Source organism: Peromyscus maniculatus, chromosome 21 (genome assembly GCF_049852395.1).
Source record: "Peromyscus maniculatus bairdii isolate BWxNUB_F1_BW_parent chromosome 21, HU_Pman_BW_mat_3.1, whole genome shotgun sequence".
Lineage (NCBI taxonomy): Eukaryota > Metazoa > Chordata > Mammalia > Rodentia > Cricetidae > Peromyscus > Peromyscus maniculatus.
In genome coordinates, this window is record NC_134872.1 from 35,914,254 (window position 1) to 35,934,453 (window position 20,200).

A 20,200-nucleotide genomic window follows, 5' to 3' on the forward strand; every position below is an offset into this window, starting at 1 on the left:
CCAAACTTCAATGCCATATAATGAATAAATTTTAAGGCAACAAATTTTAGCTCCCATAAAACATAATTATTTAACATTTGTAATAGAATAGAGCCCTTGACATTTAGCTTGATGCACCAAATCTTGCCCATGGAGTCAAAGTCAAAGTCTGGGGGGGAAAAATCTATGATTCTACAGATTAAACAATCCATGGCGTATAGAGGAATTCAGTTCCACCTATGCCAGCACATGTACATTCGTGCATGCGTGCATGCATCTGTGTTTGTTCATGTGTGCTTATGTGTGCGTGTATGAGAGAGAGAGAGAGAGAGAGAGAGAGAGAGAGAGAGAGAGAGAGAGAGAGAGAGAGAGAGATTCCATAACTGTTCTAAGTAGGTGAGATAGTTACCACATAAAGAGAAAATCCTCACTTTGACTCAGTTTCAGAGATTTCTGGCAAGTCTCACAAGTCTAAGAACTATATTTTCCTGCCCGTCAGTAAAGCTTGCACAATGCCCGGCACACAGTAACCACTGTCATCGAAAAAGAGGTGTACGTACCTGCGGCATGAGTCAGCATCGGCTACCCTGGTGCTGTGTTTCCGTTAGGGAAATGGAGAAAGTGAGTGGCAGGTCCCCTAGTTACTCTGACCCTCCTTACACTGACTGTGACCCCAGGTCCCTGGTCTTGCTGCTTTGAATTCCGATGCTAGAACATCCCAACCTTTACTTTTCTGATTACGAGCAACAAGAGTGGAGTGGACGAAGCCTCTTCCTTGGTGGAGTCCTGCATTAAGTCCAGACATTTCGCAAACAATCCCACATCTCTTGTTTACTGAAAAGCCTACTGCCCCCACCCTACTGCCTCAAAGGAACACCGATCACACAGAACTCAGCTGGACATGAAGAGGTTGGTTTCTTTTCAGAGACACACAAAACTGACTAGAATCCCAGTCAGGGAGCTGTGGTCCTTGGGCAAATAAAATAAGTAGCTCATTGCCAAAACATCAAGGGCAAACCAGTTTCCTCCAGAATCTTGAGGAGTCACAGTACTTAATGCTTACAAAGATTTCTGAGGGCATGAAAGACTTGGAACCTAGGGCAATACCCCAAGTGCCACTCACCTCCCATCCTAACTAGCCAACCTGGGAGAAGGCTTTTATGATACAGCTACCAAAAACCACCTACCAATCTGCAAGAGATGATACCGCATAGTCTAAAAACCAAAAGGATGTCTGTTCATGGAAAGTACCAACCATTCAGAGTCAAATTCAAACCTCCAGTCACCCACTCCCACGCCTTCTATCACTGTCTAATATTTCTGTCTCGAACGAAATGTGATGTGTGATTTCCTCTGTACCGTTTCTGCAACTAAGGCTATCACAGACTTGCAAGAGGAACGAATTTTTCTTTTTCTTTTTCAATTTTAAGCCCTCACAAGAAATAAAATCACTGGCCGGGCGGTGGTGGCGCACGCCTTTAATCCCAGCACTCGGGAGGCAGAGCCAGGCGGATCTCTGTGAGTTCGAGGCCAGCCTGGGCTACTAAGTGAGTTCCAGGAAAGGCGCAAAGCTACACAGAGAAACCCTGTCTCAAAAAAACAAAAAACAAAAAAAAAAAAAAAAAAAAAAGAAATAAAATCACATAGTTATTCAGCATTCCAATAAGGTATGATTTTTCAATGTGAGTCAAGTTAAGATCTCAGTATTAAAAAAAAAAGATGCTATCCACACAGTTGTATGAGTGGAGGAGTGTATAATACTTTAATATTCTACTGTACTTTTTTTTTTTTAGATACAGGGTTTCTCTGTGTAGTTTTGATGCCTGTCCTAGCTCGGTAGACCTAGTCTTGAACTCACAGAGATCCACCTGGCTCTACTTCCCAAGTGCTGGGATTAAAGGCATGTGCCACAACCACACAGCTTCTTAAATTGCATATGTAAATTGAAGAAAGTGGTGTTTTACTACTAAATTCATTTGCAAATAAAGAGCTATTGTTGTGAGAAGTGTTGTTATGACCTGTCACAAGCCAGCTAGCAGAGCAATGATAAAGCAGATGTGGGAGGAAAGGGACATTACAATCCTTGCGTGTAAGGGTTGTTCGCTTTTGTGTCCCTTGTTCCTGAGTTTTTTGTTTTGTTTTGCTTTTGCTTCCCAGTAACCTTGAAGCATCTTCCCTTCCTTCTTCAATCTGTTTCTTTTTTTTTCTAATTTGCAAAGCAATGTCTGTCCAACATAGACTATTTCCAAAACAAAGACTGAGGAAAAAGAAGCTATTCTCAACATGCCTAATATTTTCACATTCTTCTGGTACTTTTTGTACTACATTTACAATCATGGAATGATGTCTAATTAGTTTCGCATCTTGTCCTTCCTCTTGATAATTAAGCCCTGAAGGTTTTTCTACCTTACACTTTTCTCTGTTCTTGCTGTTCTCATTGCTACCTCAGACTCCCTCCTGTGCCTGTCCTATCACTTCCAGAACGAACTGTATGACGCAATAACCTGTGGCCGTCTTCGTTCATAAGGCAGTATAGCTCAGTTTTACAGAGCCCAACTGCTGGCACCAGCTTGGCTGGATCCGAATCTCCACTCTTCCCTTTGCCAGCTTAGCAAGCATGGGCACCACCTAGAGAGCTGTGCTCTGAGTCCTTGATCCACAGAAGGGAATGGCAGTTCTACCTCCCAGAGCTGATAGGGTGCTACCCAAAATGGTAACCCAAGTGGTCCTACCCAAAATGTCCAGAGAATAGTAAGTGTCATCTACATATTGGCTATTACCATTGTTTTTATTTCTTGTCGTTTTATTGGTGTTGTGATATGGCGAGACAGGGGAGGAGTCTAAGGCAAGAGGAGTGCATGCTGCCCAACCACATTCCAGAAACCTCTCAGCAGCTTCTATTTCCTCACTCACGGGTACAAAGCACTTTCTACCACACCTAGGACAGCACACCTGGCCTTGATTTTTCAAATCTGTTTAAGTGGGACAGGGCCTCTTATTTATTTGAATCCATGTTTTCTTTATTTTTATAAACAAAGCAAATAATCACATGATGCTAGCTGTTTTTATTTCATGCTTATAAATCTTTTCATAGCAAAATATTTGGAATTTTATCCAACTTGTTTAGTTTATTTTTAATTTCTCCTTTACTACATGAGCATTTGGAAATTTTTATATCAATACACTCAAGCCAAGACTCTTTTGTGTGTGTGTGTGTGTGTGTGTGTGTGTGTGTGTGTGTATGTTTTCCATTACTTTTTAAGTAGAGATCATTCTGGGTTTTTCTCAGAGGTAAACAAATGCTTACTGATATTTTCTTCACTTTTATGGCTTCATTATTATTTTTACATTTGACTTACTTTTAAATTTACAAGTATTAATTTAGCTTACCATGAAAACAGAACCTAAATAAATTTCCACTTCCAAAATAACTATGAATTATTTCTCTGTCTAGTCAAGTAGTTCCCACATTCTCTTGAAGTTTGTTGATATCTACTTACAATGTACAGGCTCTCTCAGAGTATCTGTGGAAAATCCAGCACAGGATGCTTGCCCAGGGGCAAATGTGTGCAAGCATGCACATACCCACTTTCTCTCTGCTCTTACTTTGCTTATCTATCCCTAGTAATTGCTACTAACTGGCCACTTTATGTCTGCTTGCTGGGTTATTTGCTAAATTGATGAATGAACCAAATCCATAAAATACAGACAGATGGGAGTCCTGAGTGATCATTCAGCTCATTCCATACCTGAACCATCTTCTATATTTTAAAGTATGACATCTTCAAAAGCTGGTTTTGACAAGTGATGCCCAATAAGCATAGCATGGAGCTTTTAAAAAAATAAAGAAGCCTGGGCTCCACACAACTGTCAGGGGACAGCCTGGGTCCCTGGATCTTCCACACACCCTGCTGATTCCAGTGTGCAAACAAATGGAAAGCCACCAATCTAGAGGACTTACTTGTTCACTCAGAAAAGTACATTTCATAATAGATACATTCATTTCAAAGTTAATGTAATATGAAAATATAAAATTAATACATGTGCAAGTATGTTTGTGTGTACCCATGAATACAAAGTGTAGTTACCAACTCAATTACCCAATGATATAAAATTTTCATTCTAGACTAAAGAGATTCTCTTCCAAAAGTTATTCAACCTGGTGGCATAGATGAAGGCCAGATGCAAGGTGACCAGTATCTTTGTCCCCCGCACCCCTCCCAGGCAAGGGTGCGCTTTCAGAATAACCATTTAAGGGTTTCAAAATGGTCATGTCCTAAGTTCCTGATTCTGTCCCATCCCCTTTTGGGGCCTCACCATGAGGAAACAGACCATATTCTAGAAAAATGGTCCATCCAAATACCTAGATGTTAAGCCCCTTCAAAACCTCCCAGTGAGGAACCTGTTTTCCAGAGTAGAAAACAGCCAAGCTCGTGACAGTGAGTTTCACTGACTCACAGGTAAACAAACATATTGCCTCAATGTCGCCCATTCATTAGCAGAACCTAGCACCGACGGATCCCTAACACAGAGTGCCTTGACGAAAGTTGCAACACCCCATGAAGTTTTTCTTTTTCTCCACGCTGAGAACTGGAGATAGGCTAGGCAAGCCCTCCAGCACTGAGCTGGGCTATGCGTGATTTAAACACACACACACACACACACACACACACACACACACACACACACACTCCTTTTTCTATAGCTTCAAATGCTTAAGTGTTTGACTTCCTCTGCAAAGAGGCGAAACAGCCAGGTGTAACTAGCAAACGTGATCTTGAACACACCCAGAAAATCACTGCCACCTCACAGTGCTTGACCTAAAAATTATCTGCTCCTATTATCTCCACACTTTTCCCAAGTGTGGATCCAGACACACAGACCATGTTCCTTACCCCTCCTCTTCTCCAGGACCCCTGTAGTCCTTGCAAAGTGTTTGGCTTCCCCAGGAATTTGCCAGTCCAAGCCTACCCTCCCTCATGACATATCCATCCCTCCCTCCCGGACCAACTTCCACTTTCCTCTTTCTGCAGAGGTCCCTGGTGTGTGTGTGTGTGTGTGTGTGTGTGTGTGTGTGTGTGTGTGTGCAAATACACATGAATGCATTCATGGGCTTGCTATCCCCAAGGCCTGCATACATCAGCTCTCCCCCTCACCTCCCTACCCCCTCCCATCCCGTCATTAATTGATGTGATAACTGTGATGTAACCTGCTAGGACTTCTCACCTCTGGAAGGCCCTTGATTAAACACAAAGATTTGGGAATCAAGAAAATATAATGTGTATCTCCAATCTATTATTAGATGGATGTCCTTTAGGTAAATTCCTGAATCTCTCTACCGCCCTGCCCTCATTTTTTAAGCCTGATGATACTGCCTATTTTATTCCTTTCCTACAAGGATTAAGCAACTGTAATACAGCCTAAGAAAGGCTTTGTACACTGTCAGTAGGGGGTAAACACTAAGTAAAATCAACTGTTGCTGTATTTCAGCTCTTCACATCTCTCTGCAAAGGAACTATAAACCCGTACTCTAATTATCCGTGTACACACACACACACACACACACACACACACACACACACACACACACACACACACACACACACACACACACACGGCTCACAATTGATCTTGTTTTCAGGATCCTTGCCCCCTGAGAGTGGGCGGCCCCTTCCCCTTGCTCCAGGCAGCAGCAAGGAGTGAGGAAGGGCATCAGAGTCGTCCTTACCTTCAGAGAGGTGTCTCACAGGCAGGGCTGGGCAGTGGTAGGTCCTTCACTTACATTTGAGAAGCAGAATTCACACAGCAGGTGAGAAAGAGTGATCCCTCCCCGTCTACAACTGTGAAACCAAAAAGAGATGGGGGGTTGCGGGTGTGCAGTGAGGCTGGGCTAGGAGAGCTTGACTAAAGAGATCAAACAACCGGGATGGCTGGGGGTTGGGGGGGAGCCAAAGATACGGGGGTGGGGAAGAACAGAACAGTGAAAAGAAAAGAAAAGCTAAGGCCGTAGGTGGGCACCGCCCGGGGTGGAAGGTGCTCCAGGCTCCGAGTTGTGAGCTGGAGACTGAAGTCCAGGGCGCTCCCAAAAGTGGGCTGCTCCACTCAGGAGCTCTTGAGGTTTCCAGTCTGGGATGCCCTGCGCCCACCCGCTCCCCGCTCCCCGCCCAAGCCTGTGCTGATTTCTCCCCTCGCCCCCGCTCACCTGCCTATAAGCTCCCCAGTTCCCGGAGCTCAAGCCCTCAAGGCGATAGACCGTGCCGTGCCGTGGGAAAGCCCGTGGAGCGTCCTGGTCTCCGCGGACTCTCCGCCGTCCCGGACCTCCCGAAGACGCATGGCTTCCAGCTTCCTGGGACCTGCGCAGCTCCATCTACTCTCTACCGGTGGTAGAGCCCATAGCAGGGCGGTGACCACTCCTTTAATCCCAGCACTCGGGAGGTAGAGGCAGGTGGATCTCTGTGAGTTCGAGGTCAGCCTGGTCTACAGAGTGAGTTCCAGGATAACCTGAGCTATTACACAGAAAAACCCTGTCTTGTAAAACAAAACAAAAACAAAACAAAACAAACAAAAAAGAACCACCTGTGCACACCGCACCCTTCTGGTAGAGGGCGCTAAGAACCCAGGACTCCTGCACTGAGGGAGGGAGGTGAGGGCTGGAGAGAAGAGAGGGAGGAGGCCCTTGGAAGAGAGTCCTTAAGACTGCCAGGCTCCCAGAGCCAACAGGGAACCAGTACCAGCCCAGGATGCCCAGCCTCTGGAATGAGTCGGAATTCACAATTGGGACGTAATGGAGAAATTTTAAATTGGTCAAAAAAAAAAAAAAAAGGAAAACGAACGGTATTTCTAGATTTTTATAGTTACCCTAGAACTCTTCAAACACACACGAAGAGAATGCTCACAGAGTCAATGACACAATTATTTTTGCCCAATCAAAAATAATTCAGCATATCATAAATAGGAAAAGCATAATTTTGCTGGGATAAATGGAAAACATGTCTTTAACAAACTTTAACACTCCTACGACACACAAATTGGACACAGAAAGGTTCATTATTCTCTTTCTAATCTGATAAAGAATGTTTACAAGCAGCCGCATGGAGAAATGTTTTGTTTTCCTGTGACTGGTAACCAGAAAATGATGTCTGCTCTCACCTGCACAAGCACTTTGAAGAAAAAGTTTGTAATTATAAGGGTAGGAAAGGGTAAAATGGAAGTAATGGCTTCCACAAAAGCTATTTTTAGGTGGGTCACCCTTTAAACCTATCAAAACAAGGCAATGAAACTACTATCTTGAGTTTAGCAAAATCGTCAGATACAGGTTCACCTCAGAAATATCAATTATAGGTTTCTATATTAGTGATACAGCTGAAGCAGGAAATCTGGCAAGGGAGCCAATTACAGTAGCATTAAACAAAAGCATTAATCCTTTGAAAGACTCATGCTCTGTACTTGGGCAACTGAAGAGCATGCGAGAGCAATGAAAAAGCCACACAGATGGAGGTGGATACCAAGCGCATGGACTGAAAGGCATTTCTGTCTGGTTATCTACTTTTCAATGCTGTGGGATAATCCTTCTGTACAATATGAAGATGTGTTGCTCTCATTGTTAGTAAAGAAGTGACTGGCCAATAGCTAGGCAGGATTTTCAGGGCAGAGAGAATGCTGGGAAGAAGAGTGGAGTCCTTGAAGATGAACTTGCCTTACTGAGATAAGATGCCAAGTCACGTGGTAGAACACAGAATTATGGGTTAATTAAAGTTGTAAGAGATAGTTAGTAACAAGCCCAAGCTATTGGTCAAGCATTTATAATTAATAATAAGTCTCAGTGTGGTTATTTAGGAGCTGGCTGATGGTACAGAGCTGACTGCCTGGACACAGAGAAACTCTGCCCACACAGCTCAATTGGTAGAGAACATACTTTAGACTCTATATTATGGGTTCTATATACATTAATATCCAAATCTTAGGTGGAATTTTCTAAGAAACTAAGAGTATGTCTCTAAAACGTATATATGAAAATGCAAATAGTTTAAAATTGTCAGAATAGTCTTGAAAAGAAACAAACAATAGTTTTCTTGGGTCATTTTAGGTGGGTGAGGTAGCAGGGATAATGAATCATCTATTCCCAGAGAGGAGACTGGAGAGAATTTTATTTTTAGAGGTCTTCATTAAGATAAATCATGAAATACAGTCAACTCACATGGTATACAATGAGATTTTATAATTCCAAATATGAGTATTTACTGAATTGTTTCTGAAGTCCAAATTCTTCTATTTTCTATTAGCAAAAGAATCTAGTGTGGTATTGCATTTCATCTGAGCTAAGAAAACTTTTAATAGAGGGCATTAAGGAACTTACTCACAGTCATGGAGCTGGTTATCCAAAGCAAGGATTCCTTCCTGGTCCCACATTCTACTGTATGAACTAGTTATATACACAGCATGCCTTTCATGGGTCAGTTTTGGGCAAGTCAATAAAAGTAGATAATGCTATGTAAGAACACAACACTCTACTACAATAGGGCAAGTGGTTATAGCATGGGCAACCACAGCATAGATGCAGGGTAAATTTGAATTCCAGATCATCTTCAGCTAAAACTTCAGCCTTTATAATTGAACTTTATGAAATGTTTACCTAGCAAGCCAACTTAAGGTTACAGATTAAGAGTATGGGATCCCTAGAAAGAAGGGTTTCTAGATCCTTTACACAGACTTCTGGGTATATGATTTCTCTGCAGCCAGGACTCTGAAATATATGTTGACTGTGAGTTCAAAATTGTTCTCCATTTCAAGAGTCTATATATTCTGTTTCCATTGTCATTTCAGTGTGGAATCCCATCACTTAGTGAGTAACCCAACTAAGGAAGGCCTCATCTCCATCAGCATAACTCGAGGTACCAATAAGATATCTGCCTTGGCTCTGGATCCACTCCTGGGTGTCTATGACCCCGAAGTATGTGTGTTCTCCTGAAGAAGACTTTCCAGAGGACCTTTGACTACAGATTGTTCTGTCCAAATTCCCTACACGTGTCATAGAAATATCACAAAAAGTAAGTTGTCTCATGGTGAAAAATGTATTTGAGTTGTTAGGTAGAAGATGTGATCATGTAGCATGGCAGACTTGTTTCTCATAGTGGCCACTTTAGCTGGAGTTTGCAGCACAAGCTAAGATGAGACATTCTGAATATCTGTGATGTTAAAGAAACTCAGTGATGCGCCACAGATTTTCATTATGGTGAGAAATAGGAAAAATGCAAAGTCAGTATTGTACAATCCCAGCTATACAAATCATATATATATATATATATATATATATATATATATATATATATATATATTTTAATCATATTCTAAAATACAGACTTACTTGCCAAAATTAATCTTAAGATGACAGGGTTATAATTGCTTTTTATTATATTTTCTTTCATACCTTCTGTTTTCAAATATACCTTTATTACTTTTTTAGTGAGAAAATATTTCTAAAGAGAATAAAAACAGATGAAAGACATTTAGAACTGAAAAAAAAAAACATGATTTTAATGGTGATTTGGACGAGGTATTCTAACAAATTTGGCGATATTGACATGACAAAACTGTGTAACTGCCAAAAAAGATAAGACAGAAATTCTGGTGTGTTGGGAATGTGATTTCCTACTGGTGTTCTCCATCTGGACATGAGAATGCTCTTTGAAATGAATCAGAATTCTATGCAAGAACATCAGCTTGATACTCAGAAAGTAGATTACTGATGGGGATTAAAAAGAAGGAATAAAGAGAGAAATGGAAAAAAAGGCACAGGGGATGATGTTGTGCCACAAACGGATGACATGGACAAAGGAAAGCACAGAGAAGGGAGGTATGGCCCCATCCACAAATAGGAAAATGAGCTAGCATAGTTTGTTAGCTGGGACCTGAGGCTGCGACCCTTGACATTCCAAGTCTTCACAGCTCTACTCCACTGCCTGCTCCTGGGACACACCCAGCTCTGGCTGGTCAGGCCCACAACTCAGAAGTGTTTCAGGTCCAAGCATGTCTTGTCACTCAGAGGAGCCGCACCAGATGCCAACTTGGGGAGTCTGTTTGGCACTGGCATTTGGTACCTCACATGCTTCCAAAATTTGGAGCTTAGAGACTGCTTGTTGGCCACGTGGTCTTCCCTCCACTTGATGGTCCCCTGCATTTTCACAAGGTGCTGGAGTGAATCTTGAAGGTCCCCAACCTGCAGTCGGCTGGCTTTACCCAGAGGCTCCATTTCAATAAGAATCACCTTGGAGTTGTTCTGGATGAGGGCGCTGTGCAGGGCAACCTCCTGTTCATAAGCAAACTCTTTGCTGTGCATCATGCGAGGGGCCAGGACAAACATCTGTCTTCTGCTGCTCTGGATACTGCTTTCCACTACAGTGGCTGCATCTACAGTCAGGAGATGGATAGAGACCTCCTATCATTCCTTTTGTACATTTAATGTCTGAATCGTGAACATTCTGGATATTTAAAAGTTCTTTTTGTTGTAATCTGATGGGAGATTCTAAGCTGATGGAGTCATATTCAGAAATTAGAAATGACATTACTGATTTTTACTACAAGAATATCTGTCCAAGGGCCTTTCATGGGGGGCTTAGAATTCATTCATTAGAATTTAATTCTTAGTCTCTTATCATCTTAAGCTGACTATTGGCATGTATTCAAGATGGTCAACATTTTAATTCATACACCGTAGGGTGCAAACTCTGCAAGTATTGATCCTCTCAACTGACCAATGCTACAAGAGAAGTCCTGGGTCCCTTTACCCCACAATGATCTCTGTTTGGAGAGCTGATTCAATTCATGCTTTAAAAAATAATCCTAAGAAAAGTCATATCCCCTTTCAAAGTCAATCTTTGTGCCTGTGCCAAAGCCAAGGTGATGGATGCAATTAGCTCTGAGTAGACTTTAAAAAAAAAAAAAAAGTCCCGCCTAGCACTCACTGCAGAGGGTGAAAGTACATGAAAGCAGTGAAGCTGTGAACAACTCAAGATCTTCTTAGAGAGCTGTGGTTACTTCTAATCAGCTGGAATGAGAAAATATTGTGAAATGGTGACAGATGGATCCTTGTGTTGGTTGGAATTTTTTGGATGGAAAGAGATGCAGAGTGGACATCAAAGGAGAGTGGAAGATATCTAGCAAGAACCTAAGCACAGTGCACTGGACAGCTACCAACTTTCTCTAAGGGACGAGTGGTGTTCTGTGGGCTTTGCTGTCCCTGGGTTGAGGAAAGATCAGGGTTCATGCACTGAGGGAGGGGAAGAGGAAACCATCCAAAGGACAGTGCTGCCATCCGACAAGAACAATACAAGCTGGATCCCCAGAGAGCATCCATCCAAGCTTCTGAGTTTGGTTGATAAGAAAGTGTTAATAGAAATTAGCTGGATGAAGAGGAAAGAAGAGATGAAGATCGGGCAGCTAGGCATACCGCCATAGACAGGTAGAGGTCCTACAGGTCCTTGAACAGATGTGAGACATGGAAAGGACACCAGTGGCCATTGCCCACTATTTTCTATCCATGCAACAGTCTGCAGCAGAGCTGGCAAAGCAGGGAGGAGCCCCTAAGAAGATTGAGATTGCACCCTCATAACTTCAGGTCTCTTATAACAGTGTCAGCATTGATCAGATATTTGAGAAGAAATCAGATTGCTCTGTGCACGTGCCTGTTAATCTACTCTACTTAAGCTCCTCTCCTTTAGTAGACACCGTAATTTAAAAAGTTAGTAAATGTGAATTTCACTAGGCAATATGCTTACGATTTTCTGTCCCCATTCTCACTCCAAACCATGGTGGACCTCTGAGGAATCAAAGAAAAGTTGTCAGGGAAAATTAGAAAACTCTTGGCCTAAACCTATAGAGGGAGGGGAAAAACAGTCTGTTGAAATGGCTGGCATTGTGATAAAACAATCAAAAGTATGTGAGATTTCGCTAAGAACACTAAGAAACAGAAGCCATTGTTCCGCTGCCCTGAGAATACAAATTTGCAAACTGTTTCATCAGCTTAAGGAAAACCAGCAGGACTTTCTCAGCTCTTTCAAATATCTTCGCTATAGGCTATGGATATCAGAGTCAAAATCTTTCCCTTGATTTTTTTGTTAGGTCTCTTGGAGAGAGCAGAAAGTTTCAGAGATGGCTGTGCCCAACAGTAAAAGACTGTGACCTTCTCCCCACCTCATAACTCTCGAGACTCCAGACCCTTCCTGCCAGAGACCCTCTAGCTAGCCCATGGGACACAGAAACGTAGTTGGAGACTATTATAGGAAATTACAACTAGTCAAAAAAACAGAGAGCAAACAAGTGTGGGGCACCAAGCCACAGTTGGGAGTCTACATCAAGACTCTTTCCCCTAAGGCTCAGAGGATATAAGGGAAGAGGGGTGGAAAGATTGTAAGAGCCCGAAGACCAGGTCAGCTGCTGTGAGGTGTGTCTTCTAGAAATGACAGGACAGCTTCTTCACCCATGATACCTCAACAATATGTCTGCCTAAACAAGACCTGAAAATGTACAACGTGAATAGATATACTAGCACAGAAGGGGAAATCTCATGGGGTCCCAGCCATAGACAAAAACAAAAACAAAAAACAAACAAACAAAAAGAAAAACCCAAATGGCAACTAAGGAATGTTGAGAGTAGAAAAGCTCTTTGGGATGAGCCCTCTGATTGATTACACTATACCAAGTGGTCAACCCTGAAATTATTTACATACAAGTAACATGAAATGAGACGAGACGAGTTATTCTCTCTCTCTCTCTCTCTCTCTCTCTCTCTCTCTCTCTCTCTCTCTCTCTCTCTCTCTGTGTGTGTGTGTGTGTGTGTGTGTGTGTGTGTGTGTGTGTGTGTGTGTGTGTGTATAAGTATTTATGGGTGTGTGTGCAGCAATAACAAAGAAAAAAAGGCCATGATTTCAAGAAAGAGCAAGGGGGAAGGATTGGAAGGCAGGCGGAAAGGGAGGATGATGTAATGTTTCAATTGTGAAAGTTTCAGTGTTATTCTAGTGGAATGCAAAGGAACGAAGCTGGGGCAATGACAGCTAGTGTACCGGTGAGGGCCCTGACTGATCCCACCATGTTCCATCCACACTGCTGTGAACATCTCACTGTCAGGAGAGGGCTGGGATGAGAAGAGTAAATGATGAGCATCTCCCAAAAAACAGTCTAAAAGCTCTGGTCTTGGCCCAGCAAGGTAGCTCAGTAAGTAAAAGTGCTTGACATCAAGTTTCAGGACCCGAGTTTGATCCCCAAGACCCACATGGTAGGAGGGAGAACTGGCCCTTTGCAAGTTGACCTCTGGCTGTCATACACATGTGTGGCACACACAAAATTAATGTAATTAATAAATATCTCTGGTCTTAGCCAAGTATGGTAGTTCATAAGTCATAACACATGTCATGTATTTGAAGCCAGCCTGTGCTACATGGTGAGTTCTAGGCCAGCCAGGGGAACCAGGAAAGACCCTGTCTTAAAATAATTCATCAATCAATGAAAGTCCTTCACCAATCACCAAGAAGGACAAGTCTCTTTGTGTGAATTCTTTTTGTTCATGTATTTGTTTATTACAAAGTAAATAGTCTAAGCTAAATTCCCTATTACAACTCACACATTATGAAAATGAGAATTACCTCTGCTTGTTACTATGAAATGATCTTCAAAACAGAATGCTAAGTATAAAAATGCAGCGTAGGAAATGGTGCATATAGTTCACCTGATAAATTAAAATGCTAATGCAAACATATAACTCTCACTACATACATCATATAAAGTTTTTTATACTTAAAATTTTTAAACTGTTGTGTAATATGTCAGATGCCATAACAACATTTTTTAACGAAGTGTGTTTCTGTGGCTCTCTCTCTTTTCCTCATCTCTCCCACCCCTTTGTGTCCTCACACCCCTTATATCTGTCCCAGGTTCTTCTCCTCTTTTCCATTCCATGTGCCCTTTCCCCCACCCCCATCCTTCCTCACTACCTAACATTACCCTCTCTTGGTCTCCTTTCCAGAATTTTATTTTCAGTGAGTTTCAATCCTTGACCTGTGGTGGCAGCTTTACCTTGTCCGGGCAGCAGGTCTCTCCCATAAATGCATAACTTGTAGCCACATTTATTTTCAAGAACATCGGGCAGAGTGTGATGAACAAAATATTCCACAGAGCTGGTTCCTGCTGAGCCGCCCCTGAAGGCCCGTGGGTAAATGACGTAAGCATCATAGATCTTGCCATCTGAGAATGAAACCAAGAAGTACCATTTCATTAGTGGTTCTAAAAGCTCTCATCTGGCTGTTGAGAGACAGTTCTCACCAAGTTATATGGCTGTTACTGAATATGCTTCATTTTCCAAAATACTCTTAAAATCAAGAGATACCAAAAATCCACAGTTATAAAATGTGACCAGGAAATAATAGACCTAGGCCAAAGGTTTCTTTGTCTGGTTGGTTGGTTGGTTGGTTGGTTGGTTGGTTGGTTGGTTGGATGGTTGGTTGGTTGATTGGTTGGTTGGTTGGTTGGTTGGATGAATGGATGGATGGATGGATGGTTTTTAACATCTTAGTTTGAATGATAGAGAATGGAGAGTCTGTTCAGGATACTTCAAGATTGTTTATAAGCTATTAGTATTTATCATCATGGATGGCACCTTCTGTGCCTGTTACATTTTCCCCACATAGCATTTTCCACATTAAGCACATGGCCCAGGTTCAAAGGCCTCCAGTGGATACCCGAAGCCATGGATAGTACTAAGCCCTCTATTCCACATTGTCTCCTACACACACATACCTAAGACTAATTTATAAACTTGGCACAGTAAGAGTTTAACAGCCATAACTAGTAACCAAAATGGAACAATGGACTACAACAAAATTGGCAGAATCACTGGTCTAGCACTTTATGGCCCTTATCTCAAAGGAAAACAACTGAAGCACTGTGGTACTTCAATAGTAAACCTGTCAACTAATACAGTCACTGAGTACTGGGTGGTAACTGAAACCCCAGAAATCAAAATCAAGGACATATGGAAACCACAATACTTCATCAGAAGAAGTTCATATGCTCAAGCTAATATTGACAAGGAAGTAAAATTTCAAAAGGGGTCTGGATTTCCCACAAATCAAACAAGCACGAGCTAATTGATTGCTTCATCACAAATACCTAATATATTAACGTTCAAATGAAGGCAAATGTTTCCGTTTCACCAGAACTCTTTTTGCATGTATAAGTTTGTGCAGCTGTGTATGCATGGAATTCATGGGAAAATCAACATGTGCTTTGTGCTCATCTATAACTTGCTCATATCTGAAAAGCAGGGATGATTTTATTGTTGTCCTTTCATAAAATTTTCTCAATACATATTTCCCAAAACATTGAAACCTATCTGGGTCTCGGCAGAGTCTGTTATCAGGAACTCACTAAGAATAGTAATTCTACTAAGGAGAATATTTAGGATGAATGTCAAGAATATTTGAGATGAATATCAAGAGTACAAGGAGTGACAGGAGAAACATGGAAAATGACCTGTGTAGATGCCAAGATCTTGCTGATGAGGTTACAAAGAAAACAGAAATTGAGTTAAGCAGCATAACATCAATAGACAAATAATAGTCACTGCAGGACTTTCTCTTGCAAAGAGAATCTTGAACTTGATACTCACCATTTTGAGTTTTGTAAGGTGTTGCTATGTCCCTCCAGAACAGAGCAATCTCAATCCAGAATACTTTTAAGACTATCACCAAGACATTGACAAGTATTAGCAATACACTACATCCCGCAACTATGTAGTAGGTGCTTTGATGATCAGCTATCAAGAGATGGGGAGATGAGAAAAACTATCATTAGTATTAGTAAAATAAGATAGAATGGATGGATGCATGAATGTTGATATTTCTTGAAACCACGAGACATTCTCACCCAATAAACCAACATGGAGTTTTTATGAATACTTTCAAAATCAACAAATCAATTTTTTTAGCCTATACTCTGTGAAAATCTTGAGGCTCGGTAGCATGGTGTAAGGGAGACATACAGACACTTGTGAACCCAAGTAAGATAGGAGATAAAAAGGGATTTCAGCTGACAGAGACATTTTGAAGTGAGCTTGCTCTATGCTAGCATAAGTAAAGAAGGCTTCCTGAAGAATGAGACCACTAAAGGATGGAGAGGATTCAGAAAGATCTAGAAAAGGCAAACCCCTCTAGTCCAGAGAGGATGCTGAGGCCATATGCAGAGGTGGGAGTGTGTGTGTTCTGAGAACTATAGCAATTCAGTTTGGGGAATCAGTGGAAGATGTGGTCAGGCCTGTGTTTGATCAGAAACTCTTGCTATGAAATTTGTCATAATATGAAGGAATGGAGGATTGAAGATGAAAGTTCTTTTTACCAAGATTAAACTGATAGTAGTGGAAGGCTTGTTCTTATGGGAAGAGATGGCACACTGAACGAATACAATAGAGTGAGTACATGACGGGAAGATGAATATCTGAACTCATGAAATAATGAGAAGGGAATTGGCAAGGTCAGTATTCGTTGGCAGTGCTAAGGAGCGTGAGTCAGTAGGTCCGGGGTTTATTGCATCTAGGGGGTGGGGGATATAGAAAACAGGGCTGCAGGTCACTGACTATCTGTAATGGAGAAGTCAGATGGCTGGGTTCTATCATGCTGGGGACTTCCCTTGTTGAGACTTTCCTTCGGCTCTCTCTGAGCTTGGTCCCACATTTCTTGTTTCACAAAACACACAAGCAACATGGCTTCCAACTTCAGGAACTTGTAAGACACGTGTACAAGTTACCATTCATGGTACTCTTGGCAGTTTTAACTTTATGATCCTCATAGACTTATTAGAAGTGGTGTGGTGCTACTTACACCTGATTAGAATAGAATCTCAAGTTTGACCTAGTCAGTGTTTTTTTTTTTGTTTTGTTTTTGTTTTTGTTTTTGTTTTTAATCTTATTTGCAAGTCCCCACGCAGAGGCTCCAAGATCTGACATGAACATCTTTACTAATAGTTGCCAATCCTCTACCACCTCTCCTAGTTCACCATCTGTGTGTATCTAGAACAATGAACTCAAGACACCAAAGTCTGGTGATCCAAAGATGCGGAGAGAGCTCAAAACAGGCCAGAGGTTGCTGTATTTATTTCTCTAGACTTAAGTAAGAACTTCCCAAGGAGCTCATTTGGAAGAACTGTCTAAAAGTCCAGCTGGATAGGTGCTAAGAAAGGGTGGACTATTGTTGGCAAAGTATCTATGTGGATACCTGAACATATTCAACAAGAGGCAAGCCTTTAATTCAAGATGTCCCTGAAAGTTGATGTTCAACATTTGTCCAAGTGCTTCCGAATTTGTAACATCATCATCAATTTTCTCATCAATGACTAGACACAAATGCTTCTTGTCAGTGTTTATAAACAGGAAAATGTCATCTGTGTTGAGTCTTGGGTCTAGGATACTTGGCAATCCCTTGGGGTCACTCTACCCTCGCTTCCTCACTTAGTGAGTGAAGTTAACAAATTGTATAGGTCTGGTGCTGAGAAGATAAACGATAACTTCAAGGGAAAGTAATTAGATCCGGCCTGAACACAGGAAACACTGAATATGTGCATGTACTATTGTTATCACAGACCCTAAATTTGCACCGAACAGTGTTTAGGAATATGCAGAGGGAGGCTTTTTAAGCTTTTGTTATTTAAATTTAAGAAATATCAGAATTTTAGAAACAAAGGATCAATATGATAATTCAACAACAGTAGAGACAATTTTTATTTAATATGCTGATTTGTCGAAACAGTATAAACACGTTGATTTGAATGTTAACAGGTGAATTAAAAATAAACTAGAGAGTACAAAATCACACATAAACAAAACAAATATAAAACTCCAGATAGCACAAATATAATTCCAATAGAAACGTAACTAGAAAAGATTCAGAAATCTAGAGGAGAGCACAAGGGACATAAGGTCTTGCTGGGTGAGGGCAGGGATGTGGTTTCCCTTTCCCTGTGGAATTCACTGTTCCCACAACCATCCTCTAACACAGTGCTATGGTCCATGGTCATCCTGAGCAGCACCATTATGGAGGCAGATGCGTAACGTCTTGCTGAACAAGATAGCACTAAGAGTTACCTATGAGTCTGGTCATCACAACTCTGGTCACCTATGAATCACAACTCTTTTCTTTTTTTTAATTTACAAGTCAGAGGCTAAAATCAAAACCAAAACAAGAAAAATTCTGATTGAGTACAGTGACACATATTTTAATCCCAGCACTTGGGAGGCAAAGGCAGGTAGAACTCTATGAGTCCCAGGCCAGATTGGTCTCCATAGGAAACCAACAAAAATCCCAAGTACTCCATCAGGCAGAGACACAACATGACTATATCAAATTGGTACCCCCACCCTATCCTTTTAATCAATATATTCATCCAAACGAATGCTCCACATATTGCTATGAGCTTAGAGCAAATATCTCTCTCCCTCCCCTACCCTCTTGATATTTTTTTACCTTAGTTGTATTACCATTAAGGGAGTGGTAAGTATCATAAAAGAGAGTGATAAGGGTAAAAATGTTTTCTCTCCACTCTTAAGGAATCAAACTGGTCATCTACCCATCAGGATGACTATAGGTGTAAACTCAAAGACCAAGCAAAGAAATTGATAAGTGCTCTGGATGAAAAGTTTGTAAGTTATTTTCTGTGACAAGATTACACAAAGAGACACAACAGATTTATTCCTTTGAACCCAATAGAAGCACTGGTGTCCCTTGCAGACTGTGCAAAGGATGACTGAGGAAGCCACTGATAGGTGAAAAGGAGCCTAGAGAGAAGGGGAGGAAAGAGGGAGGGAGAACATGCAAAGAAAGGGGAGGAGAGGAAGAGGACTTGAGAAAACGGAGGAGGGGGAATACAGTGGCCCAGAGTCCTCCTGGGAGACAGAAACATCCTGGAAAGACCAGATTTAAAGAGCATCTTCAACAGGAGAAGCACATCTCATGACACTAGCCAACTAGTCCTGTGATCGTGATGGATTCCCCAGGACCAAACTGCAACACACAGTCCTCTGAGAACTGCAGTTTACACTTGATTCAGGCAATTTAGTCCAGCTAAGTGTGAGCAACATTCCTTACTTGTCTGTTTTCTTCTCAGTCTCACAGTGTGCCTTATGATGCCATGATGGTTCAGGGCCATACAGTCATATTTCAGGGACAAATCCTTGTCTGTCACATCAGTTATTCTTAACACTGAGGTTAAACAATCCATGTCATTGCTGGAACTGAGAAGGCAGTGTGTTACTGATAATGTTTTCCTGGCAAGTGCCAACCGTGAGGAGGGAGCAGGGGATTTTCAATTCCAATATAGAATTAACTGGGCATGGTGATACAAGCCTCTAACCCCATCTTTCAAGAAGCAGAAGGATCTCTGTGAGTTTGAGGCTAGCCTGGTCTAAACAGTAAGCTCCAGGATAGCCAGAACTACATAGTAAAATCTTGTCTCAATAGATGGATGGATGGATGGATGGATGGATGGATGGATGGATGGATGGATGGATGGATGGATGGATGGATGGGAGAATGGGTGGATGGATGGATGGATGGATGGATGGATGGATGGATGGATGGATGGATGGATGGATGGGTGGATGGATGGATGGATGGATGGATGGATGGATGGATGGATGGATGGATGGATGGATGGATGGATGGGAGAATGGGTGGATGGATGGATGGATGGATGGATGGATGGATGGATGGATGGATGGATGGATGGATGGGTGGATGGATGGATGGGTGGGTGGGTGGGTGGGTGGGTGGGTGGGTGGGTGGATGGGTGGGTGGATGGGTGGATGGATGGATGGATGGATGGATGGATGGATGGATGGATGGATGGATGGATGGATGGATGGATGGAGGGAGAGAGAGAGAAAGAGACAGACAGATTAAATACCTTTGATTTTGTTCTTTCTCCTCTTGAATTCTTTCTTCACCAAAATTTTTAACATTCCTTTTATTAATCTGCCACAGGACATCAGTCAAGAACTGAGAGCCTTTACCAAAGCAAGCTGAGCAGGTGATGTTCACTGTTTTTCCTAGATGTGAAGTGAAGAGATTCACAAGGAAAATGAAATTCTGCAAGTGGCATCAGTTTCACCAAATGTAATAACCTTCTGCAGTTCTGCTCACTTCTCTTCCTCAACTCCTTCCGGTGCCTCCTTTCCTCCTTTGCT

General features: G+C 41.9%; 2 protein-coding genes across 18 annotated transcripts in view; both read right to left on the reverse strand.

Annotated features, from left to right (window-relative positions):
* The window catches only part of Il18r1 (interleukin 18 receptor 1), a 34,896-nt gene extending 28,189 nt beyond the window's left edge, over positions 1 to 6,707 (reverse strand). The window contains exons 1-2 of one of the 4 annotated variants that reach the window (XM_015998921.3): positions 6,182 to 6,705; positions 5,708 to 5,819 (exon numbers count right to left, since the gene is read on the reverse strand). The gene's annotated coding sequence lies outside the window, so the exon portion shown is untranslated. Of the gene's footprint in view, positions 1 to 539; positions 1,030 to 5,707; positions 5,820 to 6,181 lie in introns of those variants that run through there. The other 3 variants (XM_076557360.1, XM_042266161.2, XM_076557359.1) reach the window with 3 other exon arrangements.
* A 2,665-nt stretch (positions 6,708 to 9,372) lies between these two features.
* Positions 9,373 to 20,200, reverse strand: part of Il1rl1 (interleukin 1 receptor like 1) — a 49,812-nt gene continuing 38,984 nt past the window's right edge. For all 14 annotated transcript variants that reach the window (XM_076557354.1, XM_076557353.1, XM_076557349.1 and 11 more), the window contains 5 exons: positions 19,921 to 20,062; positions 19,104 to 19,249; positions 15,638 to 15,784; positions 14,047 to 14,214; positions 9,373 to 10,386 (listed from right to left, as the gene is read on the reverse strand). In XM_076557354.1, the coding sequence (XP_076413469.1) occupies positions 9,983 to 10,386; positions 14,047 to 14,214; positions 15,638 to 15,784; positions 19,104 to 19,249; positions 19,921 to 20,062 (1,007 nt within the window). In that variant the 3' untranslated portion in view covers positions 9,373 to 9,982. The remainder of the gene's footprint in view (positions 10,387 to 14,046; positions 14,215 to 15,637; positions 15,785 to 19,103; positions 19,250 to 19,920; positions 20,063 to 20,200) is intronic.